Raw genomic sequence first — 24,711 nt, 5'->3', positions numbered from 1 at the left:
ACCCTGCTCTAAAGCTGTGAGAGCCTTTACCTAAGACCCCGTCGTAACGTTGGTCTCAGTGCTTTGGACACTTGTTGAAAGAGACACAATGGCTGTTATTAATTGTCTCTCGTTATGTCATAGAATGAGAATGAAACGTTAATCAGCTGCAAACAGTCTCTTCTTTTGTATGTGTTTCATGTGTCTGCGTCAGGTGTAATGACATAATAAGGCCGTAACATGGGCAACACATCCGAGACATGGTCAGACTCTGCCCCGGGACGCGCGTCTCGGCTCTGCGCTGATTGGACGCAAAGTTTTCTCATCTCGCCAGTGCGCGCTCGTGATTGGCTGCTTGGCTTTGACTGAGAGTAAAGAAATGGGCCGCCCTTTGCTTCTGAAAAAACTCTTCCAGAAGTTGGTATCAATCAGAGAGAGCCGGAGACGGACAGACCTCGGTGAAGAAAAAGAGAGGGACGTGGAAAGACGTGCCACTGTGTCCGCGATCCGCGCACCATGACACGGCCAGTCCGCAGCCCGCTTCACCGCCGCGTCTCTAGACACACTTTGGATTAAGTTTTCTTCTGGTTATCTGCTCTTTTCTTTCTTTTTGACCTGGACTCCCGCTCTCCCCCCCCCACGCGTGGACCTGAGAGACATGAGTGAGAGGAGGCGATCGGCCGCTGCTCTGAGCTCGAGAGCCCACGCGTTTTCCGTGGAGTCCCTAATCGGATCCAGCAAGAAGAGGAAGCTCCGGGGCTGGGAGGAGAAGGAGCTCGAGCTGTCCATGGAGAGTCTCGAGGCGGACGGAGACGAGCCCGGGCACTGCGCCCTGGACATGGACCCGGGTCAGTGGGACAGAGACACACCGCACCGCATCATAACATGGCCCGAGCGTGATTGGGTTAAAGGGCACCACTGCAAATAAAGATGGGTAAAGACACGGGCCTCTTATGTCAGGGTCTTCATTGGTGCGTTGTGCCATATGATGAACAAAGACACACTTCAAAACACACTTAGCGCAGACGTACAGGGTTTTTTGAAAATGATTGATCAAACTCCCGGACCCCAGTTTTAACTAGTTAATGAATGAGTAAACTAGTGTGAATATTTAATTTTAGAGCATTCAACGTAGTGTAAATAACCTAACAGTGACAAAATAATACATAGATCATGTTTACGCACAAACGTCACGTCTTGTTTCTAAGCATTGTCCATTAAATGTGTTAACACAGGCCTATATGTTTCTCAAAGCCTTAATTTAATTAGATTTATTTCGTGAAAGACTTGATATTTGTTTAATTTTGAAATGCCAAATGATTCTGTAGTTTGTAAGTGGTGTAACGTGTTTTCTGCAACTCTTAAACTTTCCTTTACGGTCGCTGTAGCATAACTGCAGTGGTTGGGCTTAAATAGTTTAGAGTCAAATTTAAAAATAAATGTCATAATTAAAAATATCATGTTGATGTTGCATTTTGACCTTGGCTGAGGAATTAATAAAAATAAAAAACTAAACAAAAAACAGAATTACTAAGAATAATTTAAATGGTTGTTCTACATAAACATCACGTGCGTAAATTGTAATGATGAAAAAACACTAACACAAACCAGGCCTTTCTGCCTATATGAGCTGACTCTGGTCCGACAATGGTCTGAGCATCTTATACAGTCATCCTACATGCACATTGACTTGAAATTAACACATGATCCAACTAAAACAAATGGATAAAAATAAAGATTTGTTGCAATCTTGACAAGAAAGCCAGAAATTCCCATTGGGATCGTCCCGATTTTAATCTGAAATCCCCATAGCGAAGCGAAGCTTTATGCATTGTAAAGATGATTTAAACGTGCTTATTAAGGTCATTGTTCTACTTACATTAAATGTTATAGATCAAATAGGCTGGTATGGTAGGCCTCTTGGGTCACTCGGTCTGGGGAGACCCTGAGATTGCCTCCAGTTTTCTAAGCGCTGCATCTTTGCGCACGGCTCCAAAGTTAAACAAACCCCATTTATTTATTTTAACTGATTTTAGAATTTATATTTGTTGCCGGACAAATGTTTCAGTAATCCATAATAATTTGAGTTGTCTTACAGGAGGTAAAAACACTCGTTACGTTTAAGCAATAGAGTATGTATTATTTTTGGGAGAGTAGACTGACCCAGTGCCTCGTCCCTTTGTAAGTGTGTGTTGCTCATTAGCTGGTGCTTTGCTTCCAGGTCCGGGCTGTGGCACCGGGGCATTGCGAGTCTCTGTGGGCAGATTGTGGTTTAGGGAATTTTTAACCGAGTATTTTTATTTTTACTTCTCTGTTGGCTCAGAGCCGGTCGTATAACACGTTTATTAGCCACAAAGACCAGGGCACGAGTCACTGAGCTGCTGAGGCTCACATGAACTGTTTCTGACAAATCAACAATATAGGCCTATAAAATGATTGTTACAGAAGTGTGATCCACATTGTGCCATGCAATCTACGCATTCAGATTAACTCAAAATACAGTCATTATTTTTACATTTTCAGTTTAATCGAATTAATTATATTATTTCCACATATGGACAAATGCCTGTTTAAGGGCCAGGAGGCAAATTATTGTGCAACAGCACAAACTTAAGAGCAGAAAGTGCAGCTTTTTATACAAACTTAATATGTTGCTTTAAATGCGTATTTTGACAGATGACTCAATGTAACTGCGGATGTTCTGAAGTGGAGCTTTGCAATGGGAATCAGGCCTACATTTCTGCCCGTTATGGGTTTGGCAGCAACGAAGTGTCTCCAGACCTGTCACATTCATATAGTCTATTTTAATGTAGTTATATTATATATAGGCCTACGTGAGATGTAGTGCTGATGTGTGTCAGTGAGTGTCGGTTGACCCTGGTCTCTGTGTCTCACTTTGAGCTGATTTTAGTGTCTCACAAAAATGTCATAAAAATCATGACCAAAATCTGTAAATATAAAGCACATAGACAATGACGATGATGTCATGTGTGTGTGTTTTCTGAATTGGATACAAACACTGATGTGCTTGCATGGTCTTGGCAGTTCACTCTTTATTTGTCTTTATTTTTACTTATAGGTTTTTCTAATTTTGGAAAGTCGCGTTTCTTGTGTGTATATTTATTATTAATAAAAGACATACAAAAACTTGATGATCAAACATAAAAACAATGTGGCCTTTTGTCCTTTTAGTTTGAACCAAAACAGGAATTGTGCAATTTTAATTGAATTGGACATTCTTCCGATGCCAGGCCGTAAAACAATATCACAAAGAACAGAAAACAGTTAAACAATGTCTTTACAATAGCTCCTGAAGCTGTTGCTCTCTCCTCGTCTGTGTCTTTCGTTTCCAGAGCTCTTGGCTCTTGCTTCACTGCAGCGGCTTTGCCTGGGACACTGTCCAGTCCGTGCATTTGCATAACCATATTTGTGTGCCCTGTAGTCTGCCAATTCAACCTCCTTGTGTCAAGGCCCTCAATAAATAATACATTATTACTTTCTTCCTGGCTTTTCGGGCGCTGGTGGTGTCAGAGGGGCTGAGGCAGGACATTCAGCTACAAGCCAGTTCTGAGAAAGTGAAATGGGAGCTCGTGTGGTGATTGTACAGAGTTTAATCGGAGGGAGCTTTAATGTGTCGAGGATGAAAGATTTGACATGCAGCTGGAACAACTACAGTCATATTTAACCCCATTCTCCTTTGAACGCACCAGCCATTTAAGGTCAGGGTTAGTACTGGGAAAGGAATTTGAAGTTTAGAGGATTTGCCTTAATTAATTTGAAATTACACTAATGCATGAAAAAATAAAGGGAAAACAAGAGTTTAAAAAAGCCTTTAATGACAATAAATCACAGTTTAGAATTTGATTCAAGTTTGGGCTAGTCAACACGATCCGCGTCACCCGTTTCTATATTTTCCTGTTCAAATATTGGCTAGAATAATGGTGAAAATATATTGCCCGAGTAAAAATTCTGTGAGTCCTTTGAGGAGAAAAAAGCCTGACTATCTTTGAAATCTGTTAATAAAAGAGCCGTAAAAGTTAAGATTGCCTGCAGTTTCTCCGATGTGTGGTCCAATTCAAATGCAGAGCTATTTTCTTTATTTAATTTCAAAATCGTTCCGCGGCATTTATTTTGCTTTTGACCTGGACCCAAACCTCCATGAGCAGTGGAGCTGCAGGCGGCAGGTGATTTGGATTCCGGGGCGTTGTCTTCTTTTGCCAAGTTTCCTGTAAAACTTAAACCCATTAATTCCACGGATATGAGAGCGCACTGTTCATCATCTTCTTCATTTCCCCTCAGACTCAGAGGCGAGTCCCGGCTCGGACGGAGAGGGTTTGGCCGAGAGGACGTCCTGCTCTTTCGGTTCACCTGCAGAGCTGGCCCCCGGGGCCTGCGAGTCTCCCCCGGCCTCTATGGACGAGATCCAGGTGGAACTGCAGTGCGCAGACCTCTGGAAGCGCTTCCACGAGATCGGCACCGAGATGATCATCACTAAAGCTGGAAGGTAGGCCAAGGCGCACACAAGAGCTGCTCCAAGGCGCGCACAAGAGCTCCTCCAAGGCGCGCACAAGAGCTGCTCCAAGGCGTGCACAAGAGCTGCTCCAAGGCGCGCACAAGAGCTGCTCCAAGGCGCACACAAGAGCTGCTCCAAGGCGCGCACAAGAGCTGCTCCAAGGCGCACACAAGAGCTGCTCCAAGGCGCGCACAAGAGCTGCTCCAAGGCGCGCACAAGAGCTGCTCCAAGGCGCGCACAAGAGCTGCTCCAAGGCGTGCACAGGGAAGAGCTGCTCCAAGGCGCGCACCAGAGCTGCTCCAAGGCGCACCATATGCGACTAATAGAACCTCAGTCCTCAGTGTTATGAATAGGTTTGGTAAAATGTCCATTTTAACTTAAAGGCAAAACTTGATTTATTTATTTAATTTTCCTCAGGCAGAGATGATGCTTCACATGTTAAAGTGACTGCGCGTGCGTCTATCTCACCTTCTGCATGATGCGCTTCTCTCACACTGTTCTAACTACAAGAATGTTTCTGTATGTACAAAGCACATATTATTACATGTTTCGTATATTTGGTTTTATTTGAAATATTACGTGTTACGCGTAAATATTTGTCTTGGACCGAGTGGCACAGTTTGAGTTCTTCTCTATGAAGTGGGACCAGCTCCAGCGCCTCTCCGCCTCGTTATGGCGCGGAGCCTGTATTCAATTGTCTTACATTGGTAAAGCAGGTCATAAATAGAGCATCGCCGGGTTTGCGCAGGCGGAGCGCGGCGGACGCAGAGCCGCGCGCATTTCACGGGTCGCACATAGAAGCTCATAAATCCAAAGGAGAGCAACCTTCTTTTCTCATTATTCAGGGCTCGATTTACGATCTCATAATGAGGAAAGAAAGCGCCGCGTTTGAAGAACTACACAAGGAATCAGGTCCGACCGTCTGTTACGCACCAGCAGTTCATGAGGTGACGTTTTTCAAAAAGGATTCTAAAAAAACGGCTTGGATCTGGGCCAAGGGTGTATTTGAAAAGGCCTTTAAAGGAATCAAAGTTTTAATTTGGGGGAAATGTCACTTATAGTTTATGGATACATATTTTTATCCACCCAAATGCACATTGATTTGAGGTTCCTGAATATGAAGGGTTTCAGGAGGTGCAGGTTTCTCATTGGTCTTGACTTGAGTCTGAAGGTGTTTTTCTTCTGACCTGTGAGCAGACGTTCTCTTTCAGAGCTGGATAAATATCACAGTGTTTACATCAGCCTCGTGTTTGTTTTAATAAAAGAAGAAGAGTTCGCACGGCACTCAAATACACATTTTATGGATGGAAAAATATGAAGTTTATTTAGTTAACTGACATGTTTAAAATAGTAGCAAATTTGTTCTTGCTGTGATATATTTTATTCAGCAAAAAACAACCAATTTTGTGACAAATCTTCATAAATAACCTTGATTTTTATGAGCTAACTCTTTCTTGGTGCCCTGCATACATCACCAGTGTTTCTGTAACAACAAAACAAGGAATGTCAATGTGATGTTAAATATAAAAAATGTACAATGTCATTTGAATAATCTATCAAATGTCAACAACAACAGGTAAACAACTATGGTTTACCGTTATAAGCTTGTACTGTTGAACTTAGAAAACAGACCAGGATTGATACACATTTAAAAAAGTGTGCAAGATCCAAAAATAAGAACTGAATATAAAAAAGGTCCATAAATTCAGATTTTTCTGTCTATTTTAAGAGTCATTTTCACCACACATATTTAGTCAAACTGCTCATTTTCACTGTACTTTTCAGGAGGATGTTTCCTGCCATGCGAGTGAAGATTGCCGGCCTGGACCCGCATCAGCAGTACTACATCGCCATGGACATAGTTCCTGTGGACAATAAAAGATACAGGTACGAGACAGTCACAGCAATGTCCCCTTTATTTATGTAAAACCATCTTCCTCCAGTTTTCACTCAAATTACTTGGAAACCATTAGAAGTATGAAGCTGCTGGGAACGCTGAACAATTGTTGTCTATAAGGAAAGACATTCATCCACTCAAGTCTGACAATAACTTAAATGTTTGGAGACCTGCTTAATAAATGCACAGCTGGATTGTGTGCGGGTGCTCAGTCATATCTACGTGTGCTGAAGCGCTCTGCAAACTAGTCCTGCTGCAGATGGTTTTACAACTGGGTTTTCCTGGCTGCTGTTCAAATGTCAGCTCACATTTTTAACCCACTTGGACGACACATTCTTTTCAGCCTGTTCTTATTTTAGTGATGTTTGATTTAGTCATTGAACCATCTTCATTGGACCTAATCAGAATATCCCTTAATCTACAAAAGAAAAAAATAGTGATTTTCATTAATAATATTTTTCAATGTTCTCCATTTAGAATATTTTTGTTTTATTTATGTCATTTATTACATTGTATTCAAACAATCTCCATGTACAATACAAGTGACTATAATTGACAAATAAAGTATCTATCTATCTATCTATCTATCTATATATAATATCCACAAGTTAGAGCAATGTAAAATGGGGGTTGACAACGTACAATGCATCTCTTTTTACTGGGCAAAGTCTTAAAAAAGTCATGACTAGTCGACTGACCCTATTTTGTCCCTGGCTGTGAATAAACCTAAAGTTAACTGTTCACTTATATGGGAGAACGCCGTCGTAGCCAAAGCGTTCCCTCTCACATACAGGAAGATGTGCAGACTTCATGGGTTTCAGAGCGAAGAAAAATGAGCACAGATGCTATAGCAATTAACGATTCAAAATATATCATAACTATATTATAACTCGCTCGAAACGGTGTCTATGAGAAGCTGGAACCCACAGAATAAGGCTGGAACCCGTACAAACTGACAATACATGATTGATATGAGATTTATGCTGCAACAAGTGAGGCAGAGGTCGAAATACATCTATCATCCCACTGACCGAGTGGAGCCAAACGCTGCCTGCAAATCTGATTACTCCACAGTGCAAATAAGGAGAAACGGGGAGCAGTAGAAGTAGATAAATGACTGTTCTAATTTGTTTTCAGTTTTATTTTGTGGTGTCTGTCACTGGCAATTAAAACAACAGTCAACAAAGTAAAAATGCACAATGTCTTTTGGCGAAAATAAAAGTTCTTAATTTTGTCATTATAATGTAAATGTCAGAGTAAATTGGAGTAAATGACTTATGTTCTATCTAAAAGTTGTTTAATGCGTAACAGGGAACGTGAGATTATTATTTTTATTAAAAAAATGAAAATAAAATAAATAAACAAAAAAAGTAGTACAGTAAAAGAAGTAAAGTCATGCTTTGCACACTGAAAATATCTTGTGTATACTTGAGTTCACATTCTTGTTTATTAATGAGAGGATTTCAGCCGAGCTCAGCAGACGCTCTGCTCCGCCGCCTCCTCAGTCTCCTGTCAGCTAACCACATCGGCCTGCGCAGGGGCCACGGGGCCAAAAGATCTTGTAAAATTAAATAGGATTTTCTCCCTGGCTCAGGATCTCAGCACATGGTGTTTGAACTGATCTGGAGACTGTCACTGCACTGTTACTGTCCCGGGTTCACAGTGAGGTCTGGAGTGGACCCGGTTTGGTTTAGAGTTCGTGTTCCTGTGTTATTTAATATGATGGTGTGTTATTGACATTCACTTTATTTGGTTTAACGTCAGATGTACATCAAAAGACATTAGTTTGCGTAATAACATTTCCAAACCACTCACCACACTGGGTTGGAACTATTGCACGATCATCACTGCGCAGAAAATCAAATTACACATTTTAAACCACAGAAGGGATTAGAAAAGCTGTTGATAAAGTTACGGACATTTAAAAACAATGCTGCAAAATTATACCTTTTCTAAACGACCAAACAAGTCTTGATGAATGAAATATAAACAGAATATGAATGCAATTTGAGATTAAATTGTGCATATTCATCAAGAACATTGGGGTTTTGTCGATAATATAATTGATTTAGCATAGTAACAAGTCATCACAAAATACTTATGTTATTGCTACAGAAAAGCACAATACATAGTCATGTGATGTATAAATCTACAAAGCACATGCACATCCACCTCACTCTTTATAATAAACAGAATCAGGATATGAAATGTTGTGTCGCTCTTGGCAGTGAACAAAATCCACAAACTTTCATTAAAAAACATATTATTTGCTTTGACATTCCTTAAAAAAATAAAATAAATGCTTTGACATAATGGTGCTACTTAAAACAATGGCCGCTAAACAAGATAGTAAAATATAAAAAAAGATCAAATATTTAGATTTATACAACTAATAATAAAAAAGAATGAAAATGCAGATTTCTCTTTCATTCAATTTCTATTCTTCCCATGAGTTTGTAATTCTTTGGCTTTAGATGACTCTTCTTTCTCTGTCCAAACACACTGAAGAGTGATCCAATGCCCACATTCATCCTGTCACTACAGTCTGCACGTCTGCAGCGCTGGTTTGGCACCAGTGACTGTTATGAGCGTGTCTGTCTGTTATGCATCTGATGAGGCGACCACTGCAGGGTTATTTATCACGCGTTTGTCCCACCGAGTGTAAAGCCAGTGTGTGTATACGGCTCGGTCCAGTCTGTATTGATTGTGCTGGTGCCAGATGTGTGATTTATAAAAGATGAAAGTGTTCGACTTAATCCGATTTCCAGTCGTGCTCGGAGCTAAAGTTTCCTGCTTCCCTGCGTCGGCGAGTGTGATCCTCAGCAGTGAAAAAACAGGAAGTTACATAGACTCCAGTCATGTGTTTATTTATCTTATTAACTTTCCTCATAATAGTCTGTTATTGTGATCAACTGTCAGTAGGCCTGCCACAATAATTAGTTAATTGACTTACCGTTCAATAAACAATAGCTGGGACAATATTTTTTGGGTCAGAATAGTTATTATTCGTGTGTTCATTTTCTCAGCACTATAGCAATTTTTGTTTTGTTAGTTTTTAGTTGTAAAAGGTGGAATAAGTCATTTTTATGAAAAATTATAGACACTAAGAGATTTTACCTCAAGGGATATTGTCCATTTAGAAAAAGGATTATTAGTGTTTTCCTTTTTCCTTTGTGATATGGTTATAACGTAGTTTCAATATTTTATCGTTTATTGTGATATTTTTAGGGGGTGCACAGTGGCAAAGGCGGTTAGCGCTCTTGCCTCCCAAGAAGGAGATCATGGGTTTTATTCCCGGACCAGACCAACATCACATGATCTCTCTGGGTGGAGTCTGCATGTTCTCCCCGTGTTACAGAGGGTTCTCTCTGGCTTCCTCCCACCGTCCAATCACATGCATGTGTTAGGTAAAATCGGTGACTCTAAATTGGCCCTAGAGAATGAATGTGGGAGTGAACTGTCTGTAATGTCTATGTCTCTGTGTTGGCCCTGCGACGAGTTGGCCAACCGCCTAAGGCCCGAAGTCACTGGGATAGGCTCCAGTCACCCGTGACCCCGAAAGGGAACAAGCGGTAGAAAATGGATGATATTTTTCTGTGGCTATATATTGACCTTGGCCTAAGTCTGAGTCAGTTCTGGTCTCAGAAGGAAGAGTGGTTTCTTATTGCAGTTGTTCTATTGTGTTACAATGTGGAAATATGTCTCATAATGTGGATATATATGTGTGAATCCAGGGGTCATTGTAAAGCAGTTTTACCACTACATTTTGATCATCATCATATTAAATATTCTCCCCTCAAAAGTATTAAGTTATTTTCATTGATGGCAAATGCAGACTTTGAAAACCACCACAATATATGACACAATATATACAAATTCTTATAGTTGTTTCATATAATTCTGCAATGGCTCATATATTTAAGTTACACATTGCATTTGTGCTTTGCTGTTACATGTTTTTAATACACTTCTTTTAACCAATAACACAAAAAACAGAGAAACGGTTTGAAGGCTTCTCCCACAACCACTGCAGAAAGAACTTAAACCAGAACTAAACTCTAACATCTGCCCTCGCTGCCTCTGCCTCCTCCTGTCATTTGTCTCTTTATTGAAGCTATTTCTTACCATATGTACCCCTGCAGCCTTTAAACGTGCTTTGTTAATAATGTTGACCTTTTAAGGCAAGGCAAGTCTATTTGTAGAGTAATCGTCATTATAAAATCTACAAATACGTGCTTTTGTTACCGTTTCCACAACCACTTTCAGATATTACTGCGATACGACACTATTCTAACTGTATATGTGTTATTTTGCATGATATTGGTCATGGTATTTTCCGTATCAGTTTTGAGGTGGTTCCTGCTAACGTTTATGACCAGAATGAAGGTCAAAAGTCTCACTTTGGTGCTCCCCTCGCCCGCTGTGTTGCGGTTGCAGCGCTCCATTATCCCCAGCGTCATCAAATGTTATGGCTCTTTCTAATTCTGACTGTGCAGCTGCGCGCGGCTGCACACGGCACACTTTATGTACCTCTTGTTAGAAATTTCAAGCACAATAAAAATACCCACGAGTTTGAAAAAAGCAGTGTTGTGGTAACTCGAGTTTGAGGCAAAGCAAAGTTAGAAATAAAAGGCTACGGTTGTTAATACAAGTAACTGAGCGGATCAAAAGAAAAATAGGAGTTTCTGGAAGAACAATATCAGTAAATTTGAGCAGTTAGATATACTCAAAGTTACCTAATACATGTTTGTTTGAAAGTTTTGAAAGAATTTTGTTCCAATGAAACTTTGTTGTGTGATTGAAATAAGAAATAAGAGAAATGTACTGGTAAATGCAATGTACTTGTTATCACTGAGACATGAACTGGCTACTGAGTATTTATTATTTTAGGGTTCTAACATTTCTTTTTATGAGCACTGATAGAGCAATTGTATATTTGTTTGTTTTAATAGTTTTCCACGCAGCACTTTGGAAACGCTTCAGTTTATACAACATGCTATTTAAAAATCATGATAAACAAATTTAAAAAATAATAAAGACATTTTAAAAAGTGGATGTATGAATTATGATTTTTTTATGACGTGTTCATCAGTCACCATACTTTCGATCAGTGAAGGAAAGTATCAAAGTACTAAAGTAAAAGTTCGGTACTGTATCTGTATTTTATTTACAGTATATTTTATAGTGGATACTTTTTACTTTCATGTCATTACATTTCAGTGCAAGGATCTTTATTTTCAACTTCTCTCTATATATAACAGCTCTAAAAAGTAAAAAAAAAAAAAAAAAACTTTTCTCCACTGCTTAATTGGCCTGAAATGGCTGAAGGGTTTATTTTTCAGCACGTTCATAGTTTGAGTTACACGTCCCAACTTTGAACAAATATATACAAATAAATATAACTAGCATTTAACGCTGTCAAAATCTGTGTGAAATATCTTTATTTTTACTCTAAATGTACATTTTGAAGGTTGATTTGCTCATGTGATTACTTTTACTCGAATATTTCTTTGTAATAATGTTAATTCTGTTGCTGTACTTTTACTTAAGTAACAAAATTGAGTACTTCCACCACTCAGTCAAGCCCAAACAAATACATCTCGACTTGTCCCCCCCACAATACATCATGTGATCCGCTTCAACATTCCCTTTCATTTTGCCCTTGTGCTGAAACCTCTTCCTCTCTTCTTCAGGTACGTGTACCACAGCTCCAAGTGGATGGTGGCTGGGAACGCGGACTCTCCGGTGCCCCCTAGAGTCTACATCCACCCGGACTCCCTGGCCTCGGGCGACACCTGGACCAGACAAGTGGTCAGCTTCGACAAACTCAAGCTCACCAACAACGAGCTGGATGACCAAGGACATGTAAGGACACACTTTCTCTGGCTGTGGTCACGTGACAACACGAAACGTTTCCATGCTGAGACCAAACTTCAGCGGCGAGGGTTGCTATTGACAACAGTGATTATGGCTGCTTTATTGAAATCATCTTTGAGCCATGTAGAAAGCATCAGGGCTGTTTCGACGGTGTGACGCCCTCGTGCAAGAGGATTTTTGGCATTAATAATTGTCCGTGATGTACATTATTTAGTCGTTGCCTTTTTTTTGGTTAATACAGAGAGGCACAAGGTGTATTTCACATTCACAGTCATGTATTGTTGGAGTTATGTATTCAGTTCTTGCATTCAACTTTGGGCCCAAAAATGTATCTATTAGAGGTGAGCGATGTTGACAAAAACTAATACTTCAATATTTTGTGGAGTTTCCTGATAACAATATTCAGAGCATTTTGCCAATGCAACAGAAATCAGTTGAGGATTGTCAGACAAATGTGAAATGTCTTTAATATTATTCACAAAAGTGCAGAAATATCACTTTATACCTTTAATTGAACATTTACTACATATCAGTGCTGATTTATTTAATCAGCACTTTATGTTGCATTTTTTTCTACAATAAACAATATACTTGCTCTTTAATCTTCAAAACGACATTCAAGATATTATCAATGTTTCAATATACATCACCTATTTAGACACATATGAATGAATTCGACTAATTAAGTAAACACATTCCCACGTTCAGTTAGAACCGTTTCAATCTCTTTGCAACGGCTCTTTGAAAACAGACCCAAAAGATTCAGATCCAAGAAAAGAGTCAAATATAAATGTTGTAAGAGTCAAATCAGTGTCTTGTCTTGAGCTGCTCCGCTGAGAGGAAAAGCCTCCTCTTTTACCAGAATAAAATACTTTTTGACTTTCGGTTTCTTTAAATATATGATGTGGCTTTGAAAGGTGAAAGGTTTTACTGTAAAGCTCCAAGTTTCACCACAAATTTAGATTTCATAAGGAATATATGAATCACCTTTTAGTCCTCTAAATAGCTGTAAATAGTTACCATGATACAATTAGATTTCCTGGTGGTTGAGAGCATAATATTGGCCTTTACAATCACTACTGTGTTTATGTGGGATGAGATGGCCTTTTTGTTTTGCTTTTGCACATTTCCCCGGACAGTTTATCAGGCAAATATAGACATGAATTGTGATTTTCTAGTGGAACGTCAGTGCCTCCTCACTGCGCTGTAACAAAACGTTTCTATCGGAAACATCAGCGAGTCGTGAAACAAGAGAGATGGAGATTTACTGCGCCGCACGAAACACGGACAGGCCCACACGATCTGAACTAAACACTGCAATGTGCAAACTTTTATCTCACTACACACTTACAGTTTAACAAGGTCATAACTGTCTTTGTTTGACTGAATCGGTGGTTGGGTTATTCAAGAGCAATGTCTCAAATTAGGTGCTATGAAAGTGTAACTAAGGGTGCGTTTTAGTCCTGATGTGAACCTGGTTCTAGTCCGTGTTTAGACTCAAGTTTTGTCCTGGTTCAGACTCTTTTGCTTTGAAATCAATAATTAGAAAAGACAGTATAGTAATTTAGTATGTTATATGAGCTAAACATAAGTGCATTTTATAATTAAGATCTTGTGGAGGTTAAAAATACAGCATCTGTGTTTATGCTCTTTTCTTATTGTGTTCAGACCACAAACACACACACACACACACACACAGACACATACATACATACACACGCACACAAACACACACACACACACACACACAGACACATACATACATACATACGCACACACACACACACACACACACAGACACATACACACACACACTCACACACACACACACACACACACACACACACACACACACACACACACACTCACTCACACACACACACTGCAGAGATAAATGACATTTCATCCTCCCGCCACATCCCTCTCTCGTCTCCTCTGAGCTGCTTCACTCTGTCTTCTTTCTCTGGGAAAACCTTATAAAATGCAAAAGAAGTATTTTTATTGCAGCTTTGTAGTAAATGAGCCACTGCACTTTATGTTATGATGCCAGTAACGCCTCCAGCATATCTCAAGGCTCCAATCGTTTCAAAAATGTGTTTCAACTTTCTTTTTTTGTCTTTCTGTTTTAGAAAATGTAGATCATTTCAAAACATCAGCGGTTGTTATATTTTACTGGCAGAATTGGATGAAGTAAAAGCTGTAGCATCGTCAGTGGTTAGTCACTTACTGTCATTTGTGGAGTGGCTGTTGTATTTGGAAGACGTACAATGAATTTCAACATGACATTTTCTCTTTCATGTTTGTCTCTTTTTCACATAATGTTCCTTGTCCAAACCTGCGCACGTGTAAACAATCAAGAAAGAAACTGTGGACATGAGATTTCGATAATCGGAGAACTCCAGAACGATCAGATTTTTGGTTTGCATTTAAACATAGGCATTAGTATTGAGGGAGTGTTTGCTCACTAACACAAAGGTCGATGGTTCAACCGCAGCTCTGACCAATGCGATGCCGTTCTTTTTGTTCATCATGATACTCTACACTCCTTTCTTCCTATTGTCCTCCACAAACAACATTTTTATATTCCTTATATATTGGTATTAGGATGTTGTTTTAAGTTTTAAGGCTACTGCAGGTTTTTAGCTGACTGACAACAATAAATCACATAATAGTGTTTGTGTGTGTTGGATCAGATGCTCTGAGCTGTCATGGTTCTCGCTCTCTCTTTCCTCTGGGACAGCCGTGTTACTGTGGCGCTTCCCTTCAGTTTGAATCTCTGTCCCGCTCTGTTTTTATGAGTGACGTGACGTTCTCAGGTTCAGAGAGAAAGAAATGTTCAAAAAGCAACAGAAAGGGGGAAATGCATTTGAGTAAATCCAGTTCAGACATTGTTCTATATTTTATATATGCTGCTATTGATTCTTCAAGTCTATTTCTTTCTAAACATTTTACACAAACACAACAAGGTAATATCCCTACCACATTACTTCAACGCTAGAAAAATCACCAGTACTGAGAAGTAATACTGTCATTGAAATGTCTATTCTACGATCCTCACTTTCTGCTTATATCCCATTTGCAGTAATTATCAGGGATTCCTTAATATTAAACTTATTTTTTATGTGATTATTTTGGTTTCGTTTCATTATCTCTGGTGGATTTAATCAATCCTGGTTTCCCAAACATAATTACTGTTATGAAGTTGGTGGTGTGTGAAACATCTGTTCTCAGTAACACTCTCTGAGATTTTAAATGCAGAATATTTGAGCTTGTTCCTGATACTCTGTGTTCGAGCTGTGGTGGTGGGGCAGTGCGGGACGTTTGGCTCTGGGGATGTTTTCTCACCCTGGCTCTAATCAGGACCAGACCTGGGCCTGAGGCAGGACCGGCCCGACTGACGCCTGGAATACACTGCAAAATAATCCTGCGTCATACGAAGTGAACTCACCTCATGCTCGGAGCTTTGATAGTGTCTCTGGTGTTAGTTAATGCTACATGTTATTCAACAGCACCACTGCGTATTAAAGAGATTAGGAGTCGGTCTAGGGTTGCATTTGTACACGGCTTTATATTTGATATGTTATTAATGCTGTGTGCTAATCCTTTTTGTGATACTGATGCTTATGTGGAGATAATTCAGATGGTGTCACCTAAAACATCACACAACCAATACAACTGGATTGCTCTGAAATAATTGCCAATATAATACGTTTTTTTTAATTAATCAACCAGGTAAGAAACCCATTGAGATCGAGGCCTCTTTTTCTAGGATGACCTGATTATATGACTTTTGTATATTATATTATTATGATATCTTTTTCCATTTTGGCCTGTAGTGAAACATTTCAACATATCGTACAATTCTGTTTTTAACCTAACAATATTATGGGTGAATATCAGCGCTGACTCTCTCTTGTCTCCCTCAGATCATCCTGCACTCGATGCACAAGTACCAGCCTCGTGTCCACGTGATCAGGAAAGACTTCAGCAGTGAACTGTCCCCCAACAAATCCGTCCCGACCGGGGAAGGAGTCAAGACCTTCAGCTTCCCCGAGACCGTCTTCACCACTGTCACGGCCTACCAGAACCAACAGGTGCTCAGACCACGTCCAAACTGTTACATACGTGTCGTTATAGCTGTGTTATTGTCACTCATGAAACTATTGTCTTTGCACTTAGATCACCAGACTAAAGATTGACCGTAACCCTTTTGCCAAAGGATTCAGGGACTCTGGGAGGAACAGGTGTGTGACATCAAACTGCACTAAAATCATGCTCCTGAAATTAATAATAATAAATACAATCGAACAATTACATATATGGTATAGCGTAACTGTTTTTGAATTACCATGGATGAATAAAACAAATTTAATTGAACATTTAGTTTTTATATTACAATTATGTTTCTGGTGTTGTTTAATTTCCTTTGTAGTGATGTCATAGAGTGTGAGGCTTCCTATTGGCTGTTGCGTAACCTCTTGTATGAAGCATCTAATTTAGTGACGCTTTTTGCAACACCACGTTCTTATATTTGGTGATTATATGGGCCGACGGTGCAGACCCTCCACATGCGAGCGCTGGCCCCTCATCTGGACCGCATTATTGGCACGCAGATATTCAAGACATCTTTTTTCATTTTTCAAACAATAGGCGACTGATTTATGAACTGGCATTAGAGTTTTATTGGCAAAAAGATGGAGAGAGGAGTGAGCTGTGTGTCCAGGGCTGTCCTCGCACATCACAACCTCTTATTCACAGTTTTATTAGGAAGAGCAAACGTAATCAGTGTCAGGCACTTCTGCAATGGGATCAATTCAGTAATAATAACTTCATAATAATGTCACAAAAGCAGAACAAAACAATAGAGGATAATTTGGACTTAAGTGACTGCACAAACTGAATCAGATGGTGTCTAACAATACATAAAGTAAAATGAGGAAAACATGAACACGGCAATGTTGAAACTCTGATTTTCATTATAGCAAATAACCACATTATTACCACTATTATATTAAATGGTACTTATTGTGTCAAGGTCTATATTGAATCATTCCTACTGTATACATGTACACTCTAAATCTGAAACAGGAGGCTTCTAGTCTCAAAATGTAAATAAAATCAAAATATATTACTCTTGCATGGGAGAAAATCACCAAATATAAAGTTAATGACAAAGTGTGAATGGAGCCAATCGGCTGTGGAACATGAGCGGCTAATTCCACGTTTAAGGGGAAATCCTGAATCAATCCAAAGGGCAAACCAATAATTGTCACATTAAGCACCCACTAGTTTCCTTTTGGGAGTTTCCAGTCGCTTAATATGGTCCTGTTTGCGGCTGGCCCGTGTTGCATGAATGGGTGCAGTGATCTGACTGGGCCTTCTCGATTAGTACGCCCCACTAACGAGCTGCCACGGCCCAAGAATAACACGGTTCAGGGGTGTCGGGACCATGGTTTCCTCGGGACACTGGGGTAAATCAGACAGGAAGCACAGCAAACTACAGATTTGAGATGAAACGTCACCCAGATTTATGTCTTCAATAAAAACCTGCCCCTTTTAATGGCTCCAGTTTCCTCTGAGCAGGATTACAGGTTCTGCTCCTGCCGTTCCAGTCTGGACCTCTCCATGCAAGCTGACTTTAGCTTTCAGACAACTACTCAGTCTCAAAGCTGTTTAGAAATATGAGAAATAGGCGGCTTTATCGTCTGCTGAGAAATCACAGTGTAAGGACTGTGTTATTCTGCTTTGAGTGATACTTAAAATGTGCCAGAAACTTTGTAGCAAAAAGAACACTGGTTACTGGCTTTGGTTATGATGATGATTAAAACAAACACGAAGATAATAAGCATCGTTATTTGTAATGACTGGCAATGGTAGTAGGAGTTGTAGTAGTAATAGCACTGTGTACATTTGCTTTGTCGGAGTTTTTTGTAAATCAACAATCGTTTTGTTTTTAGGACTGGGTTAGAAGCCATTATGGAGACGTACGCTTTTTGGAGACCTCCTGTTCGGACCCTCACATTTGAGGACTTCACCAACATGCAGAAGACACAAGGTTTGACTAATCTTATTTCTTATTTCTTTTGGAGGTCGGTCAAAATACTGCATTGCGTTTCAACCTGGAGGGACTCAAATGGAGATGGAAGATTGTGAGTGAATGATGAGTGAGTGCAGAGCAGGATATGATGCAAGTAGAGTAGAGTACTGAAGTATTTGCTACAGAAAATACTTAAGTATCGAAAGTGCATCATACAAACAATTTTGAATAAGTGCTCCAAAAAAATAAATAATAATAATAAAAAATTTTGAATTCGAACTACCTTTTGGTCTAATCCTGTCGAATGATTTGAAAGATTAGATTAAAAAGAAAGACATTTTGGTTAAGATGTATAAATTAAAACAGGATTGAGTCAATTTATTTGTGTAAAGGCAAAAACAGTTGTTAACAACCCCTAAAAATTATTGTTTGAAGATTAAAGCGAGTCAAAACAATCAACTGTATTTATCATATAACTCAGTGTCTTCCAAAGGGGTTTCCATGTCACGAGTCGGTGACGGTAACTGTATCTGCTCACTTCACATCCCTGAAGTGAGCAACACACAGCTTTAAATGAAACAAAAGTCACAGAAAACTGCTCCACAAAAGTAAGCACTAAAAACAAAAAAAAACTACTCAAGTATTGAAGTACTGAAAGTGAAAGTACTTTGACCACCTCTGGGAGCCTGCACTCTGTAGACTTCACATACAGTGTATTATTTATATGCACAGGTCTGGGCATAAAACAGTTAGATTTGGAAGAACTTTCTTCTAAGCATGAAACAGTGTTGAGGCCAGCGCTTTGTGCCAGGAAATCTAAAAATAGTGAATGTTGTAAACTGGCTTCAGACAGAACTCTCTGCTTACAGTTTCAAAGGAATAACTTGAACTGTTATCCCCACTGCCTTTCAGATCTCCAGTTTACAGGCCTTATATTTCTGAGCTGTCCTTTGCAATAACCCATTAAACAAATCCAGTTTTTGAATTTTGAAATGTGTTTAAAATGAACAAAGTAGAAAAGAATGGTTTGGATGTGACCTTGCAGCTCATATCCCAGGCTGAACTTGCTGCATACTTTCCCTGTGTATCTCACCACTGCATCAGCCGCTGGTGTCCTTCATGTGAGCCTGGCCTGTCCACTGAACTTTTCCCTTCACTCAAAGATGTAGTAAAAAACAGCACATAGTTAAACAAGCACAATGGGTTTTGAATGACTCAGCGACACAGGTCAGTCAGCCTCTCTCTGGCTCTTCAGTGGGACAAGCCCACAGTATAAAGAGAAAGCAGAGCTCAGCGTAATGTTTGACATATGTTGGTAAACCTGATCAAAATATTTAGTCACAATATAATGTATGAGACGATATTTAACGAAACATAAGTGTTATTGTGAAAAACGTTGAGTATAAATAAAACAAATATGTCATTGTCCACAACGGTGTATGTCGCAATAAAATGGTACATTCTCTAACTCCTCAAAACATTATTTTCCATTATGTCCTTATACAGGAGATGACATCACACATCTGTCTCTCTAACCTCTTTTCTAACTACAGTTTCTTTCCGTCCTCCGCCGCACCATCCTCATAGACAGAGCAGAACAATATTATCGAATGCATATGGTTCAAAATCAGAACGCAAACCAAGCCCTGGATTATTTAGTTATGCCTCTTTCTTCTGATTCCTCGTTCAAAGTGAATTTTTGTTGCAGCGAGTGGAACCGGCCAAATTCTCATTAATAGAGAAGTATGGGCCAAATATTCCATAGCTATCGTTTCACTTTGAAAAGCTGTGACTTGTGCGCCATGTGCCAGAAAATGTTTTCATGGTCTGGATTTCAGTCGTATTAGGATTAGCAGTAAACTGAAATGACATTTACAGCAAAAAACATTCTAGTGAAAAAAATGTCACTAGAAAGCGAGATTTGTTGGCTAGTGGATTTACAAAGCAGATCGTTATAAGATTTGATTAACAATGATTATGCATGATAAGAAAATCTACTCGAGTACATTTATTTCGGAACAATCGAACATTTAAATAAAAAAAGTCTTGAACCAGTCCAGACTTTTTCTGCTACAGTCTGGAGAGTCGGAGCTGTGAACATAATACTAATACCTCTCCACTGGGAATTTGTTTTCCCCCCGCTGTCCTCCACAGGAAGGTCAAAGTTCAGAAGGAACCTATAGGGATTTTGTCAGTCACAGATATATACTTTTATGAGAATAAAGTGGTGATTTTACAAGTGAAAATGGATCAAATAGGTTTTACAAATTGTTACTGGTGGTAAAGTGTAGTTTTTTTGCAGCCAGTACGAACATAAATAAACCTAGTAATGTTGACTTGTGTTTCTCTTACAGGAGGCAGTACTGGCACCTCTCCCACCACGTCCAGCACAGGGACCCCATCTCCTTCGGGTGCTGCTCACCTCTTGTCCCCTTCCTGCTCCCCTCCAGCCTTTCACCTCGCCCCAAACACCTTTAACGTGGGCTGCAGGGAGAGCCAGCTGTGTAACCTGGGCCTGACTGAGTACCCCGCCTGTGCCCGCAGTAACATGGCAGCACTGCAGGGCTATGGAGGTCTGGCCGACAGTTCCTATGGACGCCTCCAGGCTGCAGGGGGCGCTGTGGCCTCTGCCCAGCCCTCTGACTCCTTCCTGCCGCAGAGGACTTCCTCCCTGATTGCTGCTGGGATGCCGGGCAGCTCTCATGGCTCTCTGCCTGGGGCCAGTGCAGGAGGAGGAGGCGGGGGGAAGATGGATGCATACGGCGGTCAGTTCTCTCAGCTGCAGTACGTGATGCAGGGGGGAGGTGGCTCCGGTGCAGCGCCCGCTTCCTCCTCAGGCTCCTCCTCTTCCTCTGCACACATGTTCAGCGGAGGCCACCACCACGTCCAGCAGGGCTCTTATAACGCCTTTTCTCTACACAACCCCTATAACCTGTATGGATACAACTTCCCCAGTTCTCCGCGCCTCGCTGCCAGCCCAGAGAAACCACAGGGGGGGCTGCTGTGCTCCTCCTCTCCTGCAGGGGCCTTCGCTGAGCGCCAGTACCTGTCCAATGGCAGCATGGACTCCATGCACATGATCGGGAACCCCTCAGTGGGGCAACAGGGCAGCGGCTCCTGTGATGGCCGTCAGTACGGCTCCTCCTCCCAAATGTCCATGCACATGGTCTAAGCCTTAATCTCTGATCTCTGGACCTGAGCTGTGTGAAGTGCAGCGGAGCAGGGAGAATTATGTCATTTCGAGACACTTAAAGTTAAGAGGGTGGATTTAAAATATTATTTAAATTTATTCTTAACAGTAAAACTGGAAAAACCTCCAGATTAAGACACAGACTGACAATGCAACAGTATTATCAAACAAATCTGCGCACTAGCATCAAAGCTCAACTGGAAATGCAGTATTCATCTTCACTGTGACTTAACTTAGCACTTGTGCAGCTTTGGCAGTGGTTGGTGTGAACTGCCTCAGAGACATACAGAAGAAGACATGTACGTACGCTCTTCTCGATCCTTAAACAGGGTAAACTGAAGTGAACAGGACTCAGATCAACACCCTCCTCCTCATGGACTGGAATGACTATTTTTGAGTGGATAATGTTTCTAAGCATATCTATATATAAGGTGGCAAATGCAATCAATAACATAAGCTTAAAAGTTGTCGTGTGAAAATTTATGAACTAAGAAATAACAGAGTATTAAGTATGTTTGGTGTGCCGTAGAGAAGTATTTAAGAGCTGATTTACAGGGCAATCTGTTACAAATCTGTGTGAAAAACGTTTTTGAGGCATTTTGAAAAAATGTAAATACTGGTGCCAAGCACATAAAAGCTCAATAAACATTCGATTCATGTGAGATGGTTTTCATTTGTTGGTCTGAACTGGATTTGGGCTTTTTGCTTTATGCATTCTTCGCTTCAAAAGAAGGTTTATTAGTCAGCAGTGAGACTAGATCCACACTAAGAGTTGTCATTAGTGTACAGAAATTGACCAGAAATATATACAAAAATGGTTAAAGCTAGAAGTGCAAATGAGAAATTAGACAATTCATTTCTCTAAAACATTTACCAAAATAATGTTACTGAAATGTTTTTCTTGTTCAACCATTTTGGTGAAGTTTATACAGTTACTTCCTGGTTGAACAGGCCGCAGTGACATACATAGAGGTAATTCCTTTTCCAAAGCAAAAAAACTATAAACAGGGGCTAAAACACGTCTGATTTAAACAACAGTTATGATTTGACAAATAATAATGATGGCGCCTTTAATTAAAACAAATGCTTAAACTGTTCTAAAGCGTGTTCCTTGTGCATACATTGTTTTTGTATTTTTATGGGATTTTTGTGTTGATAGACAGATTTTTAAATAATGATAAATATTTATCGCAGGTATTATCTCATTACTAAAGCAATAATCAGACAAACATGCAAAATGCAAACATGAACTTTAAAATGTAGTTGTTTTGAAGAGATGTTTCAAATCTCACAATCACTGTTCTCAAAGAGCTACAATGGAAAGGATCATGATGAGTTTGGTTTACATATATCAGTTTATATGTGATAAAATGCATGTCTGGAATATAGTTATAGTATAAGAAGTTAGTATTGAAATAATAACCTATATGAATGTGTAGATCTGCCCTCTATCTTTATGATGTATATATATTGCACTGCAGTGTTGGTGGTCTGCATTTATTTCTGACATTGGATTATAGATGAGGGAGTTAACGCCAGTCAGTCAAAAGCTTCGTGGTCACAATAGCGGCAATGACATGATTATTAATGAACCCGGAGAGTGATGTGTTCTTATAAAAGACACATCTGCTTCAGTCCACTGACTTCAAACGCTGACGCAACCCCATACATCATAAACCAGTGGACCAAACAAAAAGACCCTTTCCCTTCACTGCTGGTTTCGTTTTATCCAAATCAAGTTCTTGTGCCAATTGTGCTCCGCCAAAGAGGGTAGACCTGTTGCACCTGTTTGATGAAATACAGGATCCCTCAAACCAAGAAGTCAAAGTCTTTTTTAGCGTCGCCCTTGTTAGCTCTATCCTGGGCCAATCAGCCTCCATTACACGCATGTCTTGTGAGCAGACTTCCCAATCACTTCCTATCATGCACACAGCTCCGGCCATGAAATATCATATCTGAAGCGTCATCAGTGAGCACACAGAGGAGACGCACTATTAGAAACACCTGTTTTCCCATTGACTTCAAGTAATGAGCCTGCGATGCACCAGAGAGAAGCAAATGATTTCATAATTTGGCCGCCGTCCACCAATCTGGACATTTTTTCCCATTTGTTTGTGTAATTTGACCAAAAACAGAACTGTGCAATAGTCAGTTTGTTTGTTTTTTTAAGAAAAGTTGAATAGTACAAAGTGTGTTTTCAGTTGTTGAATGGCTTTTTGACAGAATGACTCAACAAAGAAACAACAAAGTCACTTTGCACCAGTTGTTGTTACACTTACTGCACCACTGCCACCTCAAACCATGTGATACCCTAAAATAAACAGATTTACAACAAAAAGCTCCTGTCTGAAATGTAATAAATATAGTCAAGGCCTTTCTCTTAAAAGGAAATATATAAAATAAATCTATGGTAAATTCTCTTTCTGTTTTTCTAGACAAAATCATTGTAATTCACTCATAATTTGCATTATTTATCCCTCTATATATGCATCTGATTGTGACAACAACTTTTAACTTTTACTCAAGCTCATTTTTGAAATGCCCAAATTCTCCACCCTTACCACAATTTGACCGTGGTGGCTTTTATTGTAAATGCAGAGTTTTGTGGACACACCATGAGCTAATGCACAACAGCTCTGCCTCCATCCTGTGCACTGTCCATCAGCTCTTTAAGTGGAAAAGAATGACAGGCCCTGAGTGGAAGCCTTTTATCACAGCGTCTATCATTAGAGGCTGGATACTCAAAATGCTCTCATTGATTGATTGATAACTAGATTTGATCTTTTCAACTAAACACTTATTAAAATTCATCGGCCGCCTATCAAATTGTGCAAGCAGATATCTTACAGATGAATGATTGTGATAGACATTTGCTTAAAGAAGACAAAGCTTATTGTGCCTACTCATGTGTCCAAAACCAAAATTGCAGATACCTTGTAATAAATAATGTATTTATAACAGAAATAATTAAACAAACCATGCGGAATCCAACAATCCATTTCCCGCAAACAAGATTCAACTCCCTGGATTAACATATTGGAATCTGTTAAATCATTTTCTGACCAAGAATGTACTAAATTAATAATCTAATAACTATTTTCATTGAAAGCTCAACTTTTATAATTTGGCCTTCTAAAAGGTTGTCTCCATGGAGATGTTATTACTTATGCCATACTGGAAATAGTTTCCAGTATGGCATTTAACTATTAAACATTAAT

The 24,711-nt window shown here is 39.7% G+C and overlaps 1 protein-coding gene across 1 annotated transcript; it reads left to right on the top strand.

The window, feature by feature from the left end:
• The first annotated feature begins 377 nt into the window (after window positions 1–377).
• Window positions 378–22,155, top strand: tbx15 (T-box transcription factor 15). The gene is made up of 8 exons (XM_072445036.1): window positions 378–827; window positions 4,279–4,483; window positions 6,278–6,379; window positions 12,083–12,254; window positions 16,193–16,360; window positions 16,446–16,510; window positions 18,224–18,321; window positions 20,658–22,155. Exons 1-8 carry the CDS (start codon window positions 638–640, stop codon window positions 21,473–21,475), a joined length of 1,818 nt encoding a protein of 605 aa, XP_072301137.1. The 5' UTR covers window positions 378–637; the 3' UTR covers window positions 21,476–22,155.
• Window positions 22,156–24,711: the final 2,556 nt, after the last annotated feature.

Source organism: Eucyclogobius newberryi, unplaced genomic scaffold (assembly GCF_026437365.1).
Source record: "Eucyclogobius newberryi isolate DKJ021-1_F unplaced genomic scaffold, fEucNew1.0.hap1 SCAF_14, whole genome shotgun sequence".
In the NCBI taxonomy this organism is placed as follows: domain Eukaryota; kingdom Metazoa; phylum Chordata; class Actinopteri; order Gobiiformes; family Gobiidae; genus Eucyclogobius; species Eucyclogobius newberryi.
This window is presented reverse-complemented; position numbering and strand designations above follow the sequence as displayed.

What these genes read in the sequence shown, in the direction of transcription:
- tbx15 (XM_072445036.1), top strand. Translation starts at nt 638, where the DNA reads ATGAGTGAGAGGAGGCGATCGGCCGCTGCTCTGAGCTCGAGAGCCCAC. An exon ending in AGGGACTCTGGGAGGAACAG is followed by an intron (nt 16,511 to 18,223) that starts GTGTGTGACATC and finishes TTTTGTTTTTAG; the next exon opens with GACTGGGTTAGAAGCCATTA. An exon ending in CAACATGCAGAAGACACAAG is followed by an intron (nt 18,322 to 20,657) that starts GTTTGACTAATC and finishes TTTCTCTTACAG; the next exon opens with GAGGCAGTACTGGCACCTCT.